Source organism: Podarcis bocagei (assembly GCF_964188305.1).
Source record: "Podarcis bocagei genome assembly, chromosome: 17".
NCBI classification, from domain to species: Eukaryota; Metazoa; Chordata; class Lepidosauria; order Squamata; family Lacertidae; genus Podarcis; species Podarcis bocagei.
In genome coordinates, this window is record NC_138143.1 from 24,419,439 (window position 1) to 24,431,489 (window position 12,051).

At 40.8% G+C, this 12,051-nt stretch overlaps 1 protein-coding gene across 16 annotated transcripts in view; it reads right to left on the bottom strand.

Moving 5' to 3' along the window:
* MPDZ (multiple PDZ domain crumbs cell polarity complex component) overlaps positions 1–12,051 on the bottom strand; it is a 112,565-nt gene that overhangs the window by 53,945 nt on the left and 46,569 nt on the right. For 15 of the 16 annotated variants that reach the window (XM_081176010.1, XM_081176014.1, XM_081176017.1 and 12 more), the window contains 6 exons: positions 10,767–10,853; positions 8,291–8,433; positions 7,645–7,791; positions 4,717–4,905; positions 2,494–2,703; positions 996–1,112 (listed from right to left, as the gene is read on the bottom strand). In XM_081176010.1, coding sequence (XP_081032136.1) covers positions 996–1,112; positions 2,494–2,703; positions 4,717–4,905; positions 7,645–7,791; positions 8,291–8,433; positions 10,767–10,853 — 893 coding nt within the window. The remainder of the gene's footprint in view (positions 1–995; positions 1,113–2,493; positions 2,704–4,716; positions 4,906–7,644; positions 7,792–8,290; positions 8,434–10,766; positions 10,854–12,051) is intronic. The other variant, XM_081176003.1, reaches the window with a different exon arrangement.

Consider the following 12,051-nt stretch of genomic DNA (forward strand, 5'->3'; position numbering starts at 1 on the left):
TAGGGTGTGTATATATATATATATATATACACATTGTCCAACTTCAAAGCTAGCACACTTTTCACTAATCTTTTAATGCCCAATAAAAACATATCCACCAGGATGTTACAAATCCTGCACTTATGTGATATCACAAGTGTATGCATTAAAACTTCCTACTGAAACTTAAAAGTGATTAGTTTGCTTGAACGATGGAAGTTACAGCCAACTAAGAATCCATCAAGCTTCTAAATAAACTGTGTGGCAACGATATAGCATGACCTGAAAAACAGCAAAAACCTCGCTTTGTAATGCGGTATACACCTCCCCTTAACTCATTCTTGTCAATACTACTTGTTTTGTATAAGTGGTTGACCCCCCCCCAATCTTGTGTTTCTACCCAGAAACAAATACCTGCGAGTCTACTAACTACTCCTACAGAAGAGCATAGGACAGCAGCCTTAATTTCCTTTTCCTGTATCGATGTACGACTCTTAAAACAGGATAATGTGCAAACATGGAATTTATTTTTTGAAATCCAATCTGTGTTACTGTCTCGTTTTTAGTTTTTCCACATGTGGCTTCTCCATTTTGCTTTTCCCCCGTTAAATAAGTCATGACACGGCATAATAGGTCATGTGTTGCTGTTTGCCTGAGGTTGTAGTTACCAAATTCTATGACCTGCTAAGGAACAGATTATTGTCATTATGTCCTGATATGTAAAACCAAAGAGGGTGTACTTTCTTTTTCTCATGGCTGTGTGTGTGCGTCTGTGGGTTTTTTGTTTTTGTGTGTGTGTGTGTGTGTGTATTTGGATATCAGCATCTCGACCCAATAAAACAACCTTCTTAAGTCCTTAAAAAAAAATAGTAGTTAAGCAAGCACTTTAAAATATGTCTTTACATTACAATGTCAAGGCTGTTTCTCCATTGACGCTAGACAAAATTTTGTTTGGTATGAAAACATAAGATCAAAGGGTTTTAACACATTATCATGGAAAGGAAGTGGCCACTAACCAGAGCCAGCTCAGCATGGAAGAGGGCTGAATCAGCTAGCCCTTCCTCCTCAAAGGACTGGGCAGTGTAGAAAAAGGAATCTTCCTTAGCAGAAACATAGCCCTCTTCTGGTGAAAGCTGCAGAGAGAATGAAGCTCTTGAGATGGATAGTGGCTAATGTTCACGACATGCAGCGTGAAGGAATTTTTAGAAAGGGGAATGAATGGGAGCCTCCAAGAGAGAGAGTACTGCAGGTTATTCTTATAGCCCTGAGCAGGTGGGTAATGGTTTACAAGGTTAGGAAAAGCACTGAAGAATGAAATGCCCATGGGTTTGAAATAATATTTTAGCTGTGAACAGCGGTAGTATCTGATACTCCAGTCCCGGCACCTGGGAATTTGGAATGTTTTCTCAGCCCTGATGATTTATATTTACTTCGCTATATTTACCAAAAGAGCCCGATTACCAATGTGGCTGAGCCTAACAGATGGGATTTAAACGTATTTTGTCCCACAGACTTCAGTCCCACTTACTCTCAGAATCTAAACACAAATGTTCATCAATAAGCTCCATTGAACTTAAGAGCATTGAAGTCAAGAACACTGTGTTTGAGGTTAGGAAGAAAACCAGCTTTAAACAAATTCCTTCTTGAATTGTCTGTAAAACCAGGATGGCCACTCCTCTTCCCATTACTATGCCCAATGTATGCTATTCCCAAATCAAACTCCATGGCTAGGGTCAAAACAAGATGCTATTGAGTAAATGATGAATCTGAAGTACCATATTTTTTGCTCTATAAGATGCACCAGACCACAAGACGCACCTAGTTTTTGGAGGAGGGAAACAAGAAAAAAAATATTCTGAATCTCAGAAGCCAGAACAGCAAGAGGGATCATTGTGCAGTGAAAGCAGCAATCCCTCTTGCTGTTCTGGCTTCTGGGATAGCTGCGCAGCCTGCATTCACTCCATAAGACGCACACACATCTCCCCTTACTTTTTATAGAGCAAAAAATATGGTAAATGATGAATCTGAAGTAAATGATGAATATGAAGCCCTGGTGAATCTGAAGTACAGATTGCTATTGAAATGAAAATAAAAAATATAAAAAAATCCAGTAGCAGTTATAGACCAACTAAGTTTGTTCTGGTATAAGCTTTCGTGTTCATGCACACTTCTTCAGATACACTTCAGATTGCTATTGTTTTATTTATTTATTTTTGCAATCAGACACACTGTGGGCAGGTTCACAGGTGTATGCTTATCACTTGACAGCAGCCAAAGCCACATCACTTACACATGTGTGAAATGACCTTTACGGATGAAACTCCACAGACAGAATTTTTTAATTTTTTTTACATCACTTTAAAACAAAACGAGATTAGTTCACACATCCACAGTGAGTGTCGTCAGCTGCTGGGTCAATAAACGAAACACATGCATTTGCGAACAGGCAACCTGTATGGTTTCTTGGCAAAATAGGAAAGCCCAAACAAAATGTGTAAGATTTAAGTTCCTTACAGGCAACGGCTTTGCGACTCCTATCCTAACCACTCCCATCGGCGCTCCTTTCAGCGCTTGCACAGCTTCCTCCAGGCTGCCATTTTCCAAGTTGATGTCATTCACGTACATAAGTCTGTCTCCGGGGAGAAGCCGGCCATCTTGTTCGGCCACCCCCCCAGAGACTAGAGAGCGGATCACAATCACCGTATTCGCAGGATCCACAGGGTCCTTTTTAAAGAAGAGGAAAGTGGGGGAAACATGTTCTCAATAAATCAGGAGCCCATGCAAGCTTTTATACTTCTTTTCAAGGTGCAGATGACCCAGCCCCAACCCAGTGAATGGTGAACCCCCACTTTCATGAGAGATGTCTGCATTTACATAGTAGCTGCAAGCAGGCATTAGATCAGGCATAAGCAAACTTGGCCCTCCAGATGTTTTGGGACTACAATTCCCATCATCCCTGACCACTGGTCCTGTTAGCTAAGGGATCGTGGGAGTTGTAGTCCCAAAACATCTGGAGGGCCGAGTTTGCCTATGCCTGCACTAGATTATTTCGATTGTGCTTTGTGCTACAGCAAATAAGAGGCTCCATCAAATAATATAAATAGTGCCCACACTGCTATATTCTCCTCTTTTGTGTTAGGCATGGGCATATGGAATATCTTTATGTAAAAATCTAAAACTAAAACCTGAGAGTTTCAGGCAGTGATCAGCTGAAAGACTTTTAATGGCTATGTGCTTCCCTATAATTAAGCATATTTGTTTATGCCGACTCAAATTATGTCAGAAGAACCAAGGGGGAAAAATAGTATTCTTTGATCCCTAACATGTTTACGTAAAAGCACTGGGGAATACACATTTCAGGAAGCGCTTTATTCCTTAATGAAAATAAAAGAAGCATATTATGAATAAAATAACGCCAAATCTTCTTTATCAATTTAGACAAAAATGTTACACTGGCTTCTCCAATAGTCCAGGAATCCAAGCCAATGGGAGCTATCCAATGATTGTTACACTCAGAGAAGACCCACTGAGATTAATGGATTTTAGGTCATTGATTAGTTGGATATCCCTCCCCCAAGCTCCATTTACCTCACGAGGAATAGAAAGTTTCACTATTTAAACATCTTACGAGAGTTGTGGCACACCAAAAACTGCCAGTCTACTGGGGCACTGAAGAGGAGAGGGAGCGCTCACACCCTCCAGGACCCAATATTTAATTCCTACATTTGTAGAGATCACTTTCTTGTATATATTCAATCTGAATATTTTATCCAGGCCCAACATGAAATCAGGCTACGTAACACTGGGAGATCACACTGTGCGATATAACAGCTTGTGATTATCAGGAGATTATTGAACTTCTTTAATAAAACAGGATTCTGCCCCTTCGGAATGCAGTGGGGACTGCAGATTCAAATCCTTCCCGCAATTCGGAAAGTCCTAGCACGTGGAAAGCTAGAACATTAGGGTAGAAACCCGACTTAAATGCCTCTCTAGTGGAATAGCATTCCAAGTACAAGAGTATTAATGTGAAAGCAATTCCTCACTAATGTGGCACAGTTCAATTCTTTTATGAATGTTTACATTTTCAGACTTTTACTAATCAAGCTCTGCAGCATTAGGCAAAGCAATTTCACTGTTAGCAAGCATATCTGTTTCACACTCCTCTCCAGCTTTGTAGGTCTTGTGCAAGACTTTGTAGGTCTTGTTATTTTTATCAATGGCTGGGCATATGCACATTCAGCTGAAAGGAGAAAAATTGATATAATTGGTATAAAATGTCCAGCCACTGATAAAAATAATAATATTTCTAAAAGAAACAGAATCAGATATAAATGCCCAGGTACATGTCTGTACCAGAGGAACGACCACATCAGAGTTGAAAATCAAACCAGTGTTTCTAATTTGTGGAGACTCACGCCAACAATTTTGCATAATCATCTTAATAAATGTTAACTGCTTTTATTGTTATGCAATGTGTAGATTCTTCCTGAATCATAGCAAAAGACTTTATGCAAGTTGACCTGCTGCAGAGATCACTGTGCCATAGAATTAGACTGAAGTCCCACCAAATGAATGGTGCTCCATAGAATTAGTTTGACAAATTTGTTTACTTAATGTAGCACGTTTGACAGCAGAGTTTGAAAAGGCCTGGTAATTGACATTACATTGCTTAAAGGGGCAGAATTCCCCTCAGTAAGTACTCCCATTCTGCAAAATAAGTAGTTTGGACATTACCTGGTAATCTAATATGCTAAATCCAAGTCCCTTGCTCCCTTTCTCTAGCTCAATTTGCTGTATGTTTGTCTCCCACATTGCCAAAGAAGATCCTTGAACCTCATCTGCACTCTGGCCCATATTATCCATGTCCAAGTTGGCATCCTCTGTCTCTGAAGAGCCAAGGAGTTCACCGAGATCAATAGCGGACTGCAAAATGAAAGAGATTCACTTCCATAAATAAAACTGAAAATCCTGCAATTTTTATTGAAACTCGATTCCAAGTAGATACACATATAACAAGAGACTAAAAGGAACTCTGGACATAGAGAGATGGGAGAATGGCAAGCATGACTGATTTACTTTTCTTATTCCCCATGCATCTTTATAACATCCGAAGTGGTCAAATACAGAAGCTTAGATGGCAGAGACAAGCTGAGAGACAAGTGCAAGATCCACTTCAGATGGTACAAACATACAGAGAACAGGGAAGCCATTTGAACTCTCTATTCCAGCCTTTCTCAACCTTGGGTCCCCAGATGTTTGTTGAACTACAACTCCCATCACCCCTAGCTAGCAAGGCCAGAGCTCAGGGATGATGGGAGTTGTAGTCCAACAACATCTGGGGACCCACAGGTTGAGAACCGCTACTCTATTCTCGCCACGTTCAAAACATCTGAAGCCACTCTAAAGCCACATAGGGAATAGTCCCTGCATTTTAATTTTGCTTCTAACTGTACACAGTGGTACCTCGGGTTACATATGCTTCAGGTTACAGACTCTGCTAACCCAGAAATAGTGCCTTAGGTTAAGAACTTTGCTTCAGGGTGAGAACAGAAATCATGCTCCGGCGGCCCGGCAGCAGCAGGAGGCCCCATTAGCTAAAGTGGTGCTTCAGGTTAAGAACAGTTTCAGGTTAAGTTCGGACCTCCGGAACGAATTAAGTACTTAACCCAAGGTACCACTGTATTTGTGTCCACACTGCTTTGCAGCTCTAACAAACCTTCCTATATTCTTAATAATGAGTTGTTTACACAGAACTTCTGCTTGACAAAATGGTAAGCTATCTCTAGCCTGCTCCCTTCACAAAAACCCTATGAGGTAATTGCTTCATTGTAAAAAACAACTATGCAACTTTTTCTGTGTATCTAAAGGACTTTGGGCTTGCATTTCTTGAATGCCAACATCTTGTCCCCACCCCCCCACCCCCGCCCAGGATAAAGAACTAAAACGATTTTATGGCTTTGTGGGAGGAGACATTTTTTACTTGTCCTCTAAGTAACCATACTAATATGGCCAAAGCCACTTTGAGAATCTAAAGTAGGGATTTAAACCAGGCTTTGTAGGTGGAAATATTATCTAACATTCCAGTCACTGGATCGGACCGGCTGTACCATATATATACTATATACATATTATGTATTTCATTCATCCACACTTTTCTGATTTAATTTCCCTTCTACATCAGGTCTGTGTTCATATACCAACTATCTCTCCTCTGAATAGTGATGAAAGACTGAATGGAAAGTGTTAAGAAGTAAATGGCGAGTGGGACTCCCCACCACAGAAAGGCAAGCCAAAAGGGCATCTGTTGAAGGCAGTCAGGGGAGGGAGTGCCCCAAATGCTTTGCATGGTGTTGTGTGCCTTGCTCCTGACTCAGCTGCTTCCAACAGCCACCCATTGCTGCAGATGTGGGCTTCCCCTCCCTCTGGATTGTCCTGCCTCATCTTATTAACTGCCATTGGTGTTATCTGATAAGAAATGAATATTTCGTTGAAGTCGGAGAAGCGAAATTTTTCAAGTCTCAACTATGGTGTTTTATCAGTAAAACAGACAGCTCACACAAATTGAGCCTCTCGAGTGGTACCTCGGGTTAAGTACTTAATTCGTTCTGGAGGTCCGTTCTTAACCTGAAACTGTTCTTAACCTGAAGCACCACTTTAGCTAATGGGGCCTCCCGCCGCCGCTGCGCCGTCAGAGCATGATTTCTGTTCTCATCCTGAAGCAAAGTTCTTAACCTGAAGCACTATTTCTGGGTTAGCGGAGTCTATAACCTGAAGCATATGTAACCCGAGGTACCACTGTAGTGGGATAAAACTGTTCCGTTGTTCGTTCAAGTGAATGTATGTGCTTGCAAGGAAGTGACAAGCCTGCAACTAACTTGCATGCAAGGCCTATTGTTGCATGTCCTTACAACAAAATCCCACATTCACGCAGCCAAGAAGAAAGACTGCTAAGGTCCTGCTATATAGTTAAGCGAGAGTTGCCAAACTGGTGCCTGTGTGCACCCACCAATACCTCCTATGGCACCCACAAAAGGTTTCTGCAAATGTCCTCTCAAAAATCTGCAATGCACAATACATCCTTTGCTCTTCCTATTTGATTTGTTTACACTAATTCTATGCCCCCTTAAACATGCTAACATGTCTTTAGATGCCAGATTTGGACATCCACCTTTCCTTCTGTTCAGAATAGAGAAGAACAAAGGGCTTTTCTCCGCGAGTGAATGTGGTAGTGACTGATGTGCCTTTCCCCCCCACTGATATATATATTTTTTTTTGGGGGGGAGGATTGGGGCAGGGAGGGAATGCTCACATCATTTTGTGTCCTGTCCCTTTTTTCTGCTCTTTTTGAATACGGCAGCCATTTTGTTTTATGCCACATACCCCACAGCAACCATTTTGTGACTGGCTCTAGTGTCACTTCCTCAATATCCCAAGTGTGCCCAGAGGCCCAGTAACATTGGCAATGCCTGAAATAAAGCTCTTTATTTCAGAATGAGCAAGGTATAATGGGAAGAGGGAGAGAGAGAAAGAGTGTCTGTAAAGATTTTCTGGTTGTCTCCATTTGCCACAGGGGTAAGAGAGGCTGAAACAGCCTTGTGTAGATCACACACTTTCTTCACAGCATTCTACACATACAAGACCCACACCTTTGCTTTGATTTACCTGTTCCATCATCTGAGATTCATCCATTAACAACTGACTAATAGGTGGAGCTGCACGGCAACACACCATTGTTACTTTGATGGGCAGGTCTTTTAAAATATTTACTACATCCTTGTGATTTTCTCCAAGCAAAGATATTCCATTTACCTGCCGACAGAAGACAAAATATTATACAGAAATATATATATATATATATATTTAAAATGAAATTTGTAAGATGCACAGTGCACCAGAATGACACAATGCCCTGCAAGAATTGCAGGCACAATACAGGAAGCAGGTAACACAAATTCAAATGTCAGCTGGACAGGGTTTCTGAAAGCCACATCCGTTTTTACTATTATCAACAATCCTTTGGGAACTTTTCATCCTCAAAATGCCGCTGAATGAGGCAGGGCTTGCTCAAGAGTGCAGATCTGCACAACTTCCATTCATATGAAGTGGGTTTACACCACACACAAAAATTACAGTGTATTGTGTACCATTACAAATTGATGAATACAATTAGCCAATGAAGGATTTATCCATACAATTTTCATGCAGGAATTTCATATGGTAAAGTATGCTAGTATCTACGAATACTGGAAATCCTCAGCAGAACCGCCTTTAAGGAAGGATGGGAAGTAAAGCAGAAATTATTTCATACTTCTAGTAATTCATCTCCACTGAACAGCTTGCCGCATCGTCCAACTGGCCCTTCTGGCAAAACAGATCGGATGAAATGATGTCCCACTGTAGCTTCTAAGCTGATCCCCAGTCCACTGCTTTCACTAAACTTGTTCACGTGAGCTACCTAGAAAGAAGGAACACAATGGCTCTTCAGAACACTGAAGGATTAGTTGTTCTCAAAATTGCACTCGGACCCACAGACAAAAGGGACAGTAGATTTAAAAGCAGCAACCCTAACATTCTGCCACAGATGCTCTACTTTCTAAGCTACAAGCTCACTTCTTTCAAACATCATCCATGCCCATTGATTTCTCACATCAAGACAAGATGGAATCGCAATGTAAGCTGAAAGGGGGCAGCCAGCCGTAACGTCCCATTCTCCTTTGCAAAGGGGAACAGATGCTGGGGAGCTACAGCTGCCCCAGAGATGAAAGGCGGCCAGAGAAAGCCACAAATAAATGAAACAAATGCCACAATCAAAGGAATCGCACCTCCCGTTGCACAAGAAGTCAGCTTCCATGGGTGCCACAGGGACAATGGGTAGCAAAATACAGTGCTCTAAAACGGAAGTGTTTCCGCGCAACGTAAAAAGCCCTGGATTCCAGATTCGGTACATGCTGCTGTCACCCTCTGGGAGCAGTCAAGCATGGACCGGATGCACACCTGGCAATATAATCCCCTCTGGCTCCCTAAATCCCAGGTGGAGGAACAGCTGTGCTAGTCAGTGATTGAGAACTGTAGCTCTGACTGTGACCCTGAATTATATTTAAAATACCGCCGCCACCCCAGAGTGCCATGTGTGCTCAGGCAACTGTATCGCTCCTTTGGATGATACAGTGCACAGGAAATGTACTACACCATCCCCTGCTCATCAACCAGCCGTAAATGAACAGCAAAATAAATAGCTTAACTGACTAGTTAAGCATGAGACAAACACATAATACAAAACGGAGAATCATCAACCAATGTAAGAGAATCGTGGGAGGGGGCGGAAATCAGACCAGTCCAAAAACAGGAAACAACACCATTTTAACCATCAGACAATTGGATTTTGTGTGAGGGGAGTGCTACAACATAAATGGCTTTGTTCTGCATCCTTGTGAACCATATCCGTGATGCCAGAGTGATCCAGTGGGTGAGCAGAACCGCATGAGAAAAGGTGGTCCTTTGAAAAGCCCTTCATTTGAAATAATAACTACATGCAAAGAAGCTTATAGAGCAAGGTTTTACTTCGAAGGCTGTGTTATGATGAGCACCATATGACGTAAGGGGGTGGATTGACTAACAAGCCACTATGTTTTAATCCCCCAAAAGCAGCAATATGGGTACAGTACTTTTGCTATAGCATTGCCCAGTGTGTAATAACATCAATAAGCAAATGCTGCCCAGAAAGTTGGGATGGTGCTCTGTTGTCAGTTGTAATCATATGAGGATTGGACACAGTGCAAAAAGCAGCGCAACAGATCGCAAAAAAGTGTTGTCCTGAATTTCAAAATGAAATGGCAAATCACTCATGTTTTACCGAGTTTCTTAGTTCACTTATATATAATTTATAATCATGTCAATTAATTCTATAATGTAAATAACAATAATTAGTAAACTAAAAATAACTGGGTCTCATCTCCTACCTTTCCCCTTACTTCCAGAGCAGGTAAGAGCTACTTCATATACACATACCATCCTTGCAAAAAAAACAACCAATGGAAATGCAGTGGTAGCTTAGTTTAAGAACAACTTAGTTGATGAACAACTTGGATTAAGAACGCTGCAAACCTGGAAGTGGGTGTTTTGGTTTGTGAACTTTGCCTTGGAATAAGAACATGTTCCGCTTCCTGTTGAGTGTGTTCTATTTGTAAATTGAGTCCCCCGCTGCTATGGGAAAGCACGCTTTGGTTTAAGAACAGACTTCCGGAACGGATTAAATTCGTAAACCAAGGTACCACTGTAAGGGCATAGCATCTGAAAGTGATCTGAAAATAAGGGTTGCTTCACTTCACTGTAGCTTAGTGGCCACCTCAAAATGAATGAAAGCAGACACTAATTCATTTCACTATATATAATTTTTTCAAGGCACACTTCAGGTACTCACTTCATGTTTGCATGGTATAGTTGTGGCAATCAACAACCATTTATGTACTTGGCATAGCTTGGTGTACCTACAGCATAATATAACATACCGTGAACTTATGAATCAGTCAAGTACCAAGTTTTCCTAAGGACTACAGCACTTTATGAACTGTTGTTTGCCCAGAACACATTTTATTTTCTCATCTAAAGCGTACATAACATGGCATTTTATGCTTATTTTTGAGATTTAATATTCTGAAAGACAAATACATAATGTTTACTTCCTTTGGAATTTTGCAAGGACAGCTCTTCCACCCATTCCACACACACACACACACACACACACACACACACACACACACTATAAACAGCAAGCAAAAGTTTACCTACCACCACCTCATAATGTGCTCCCAAAAATGACTGCCATTTGTTCTGCAATGATATTTCTTCATCGGTGGAAGTTAGCTGAAAACCTAAAAGATGCAGTTTGGCAGTTAACTATAGAAGAAGAAGAAAAATCCCGTGTGTTATTCTTAGCCTTATTTTTTATATACAGTAAATGAACTGTGACAAAACGTGTTGTGCATATCTATCTGCCAGTTTATTTAAAAAAGGGGGGGGGGGAGAAAATGCCATTAATGCACACAACCTGTTACTGTAGAAAAGTAAATGAAAATTTGAAATGGAAACTTCAATGTAACTCCCGCAATGTATTTTTTTCTCAAATCAAAGTAGGTTGTACGAAAGCTTTCTGAAACTTTTGTTGCTTTTGCCGTCGCTTTACTGCATCTGTAGCAACTCTTAGCAAGTCGCAAGGCGAACAGTTTATTGTGGGAGCACTTTTGTATCACTTTGTTTATAGATTGGACACTAAACTAAGTACCTTTTTAGTACTTACCCTAGCTATTCAGTTTGGAATTGCATCACCTTGAGGATCAGTCTTTTAAGCACTTATCCTGGCTATTCAGATGAGAGTTGTATTACTGCAAGGATCTTCTTTCATCTCCTCTCTTCCAAAGAATGCTAATTGTGCTCGTCTAGCTTTCTGAATAATTAGGTTTCTCTCTGGCTACCCTCTAGTGCACTTTCTCCTCTCTGTGAACGCAGAAATTGCATGCAGCTTCTGTATTCATCTGGCAGAACTGTTGTCTAAAATACTCCATTTTCCCCCATTCGCCATTGTATTAAATTCCTGTACTTTAAGAACCATAAGATACATAGATTTTTCTGGCTGTACTCAGTGCTTTTTTCCTTTCTTAAAAAAATGTTTAGGGGTACTCTCTTTTTCCTACTCATATTGAAATACTGCCCCTCAATGAGGCCAAATGATAAATACTTGAGGTTCCCGGTCCCTATGGTTGTAATTTGTGGGCAATCGTTTAATTTTTTCCTGATTCTATTTTTAAGCTGTATTTTAATTAACTGTTTGATTGTGTTTTAATGTATTTGATATATGATGTTAGCTGCCCTGAGCCTGGTCTTAGCCGGGGAGGGTGGGGTATAAATAAAAAATTACTTACTTACTTTACAAACTTAGATTCACAAAATGTTTAGGGATATTAATACCCCTGCATCCCCCCAGAAAAAAAACACTGGCCGTAATGTTCTCTATCAGTTCAAAATAAGAAGTGGTATCTTTAAAAAATACAGCACAAAACATTGATATAGCGA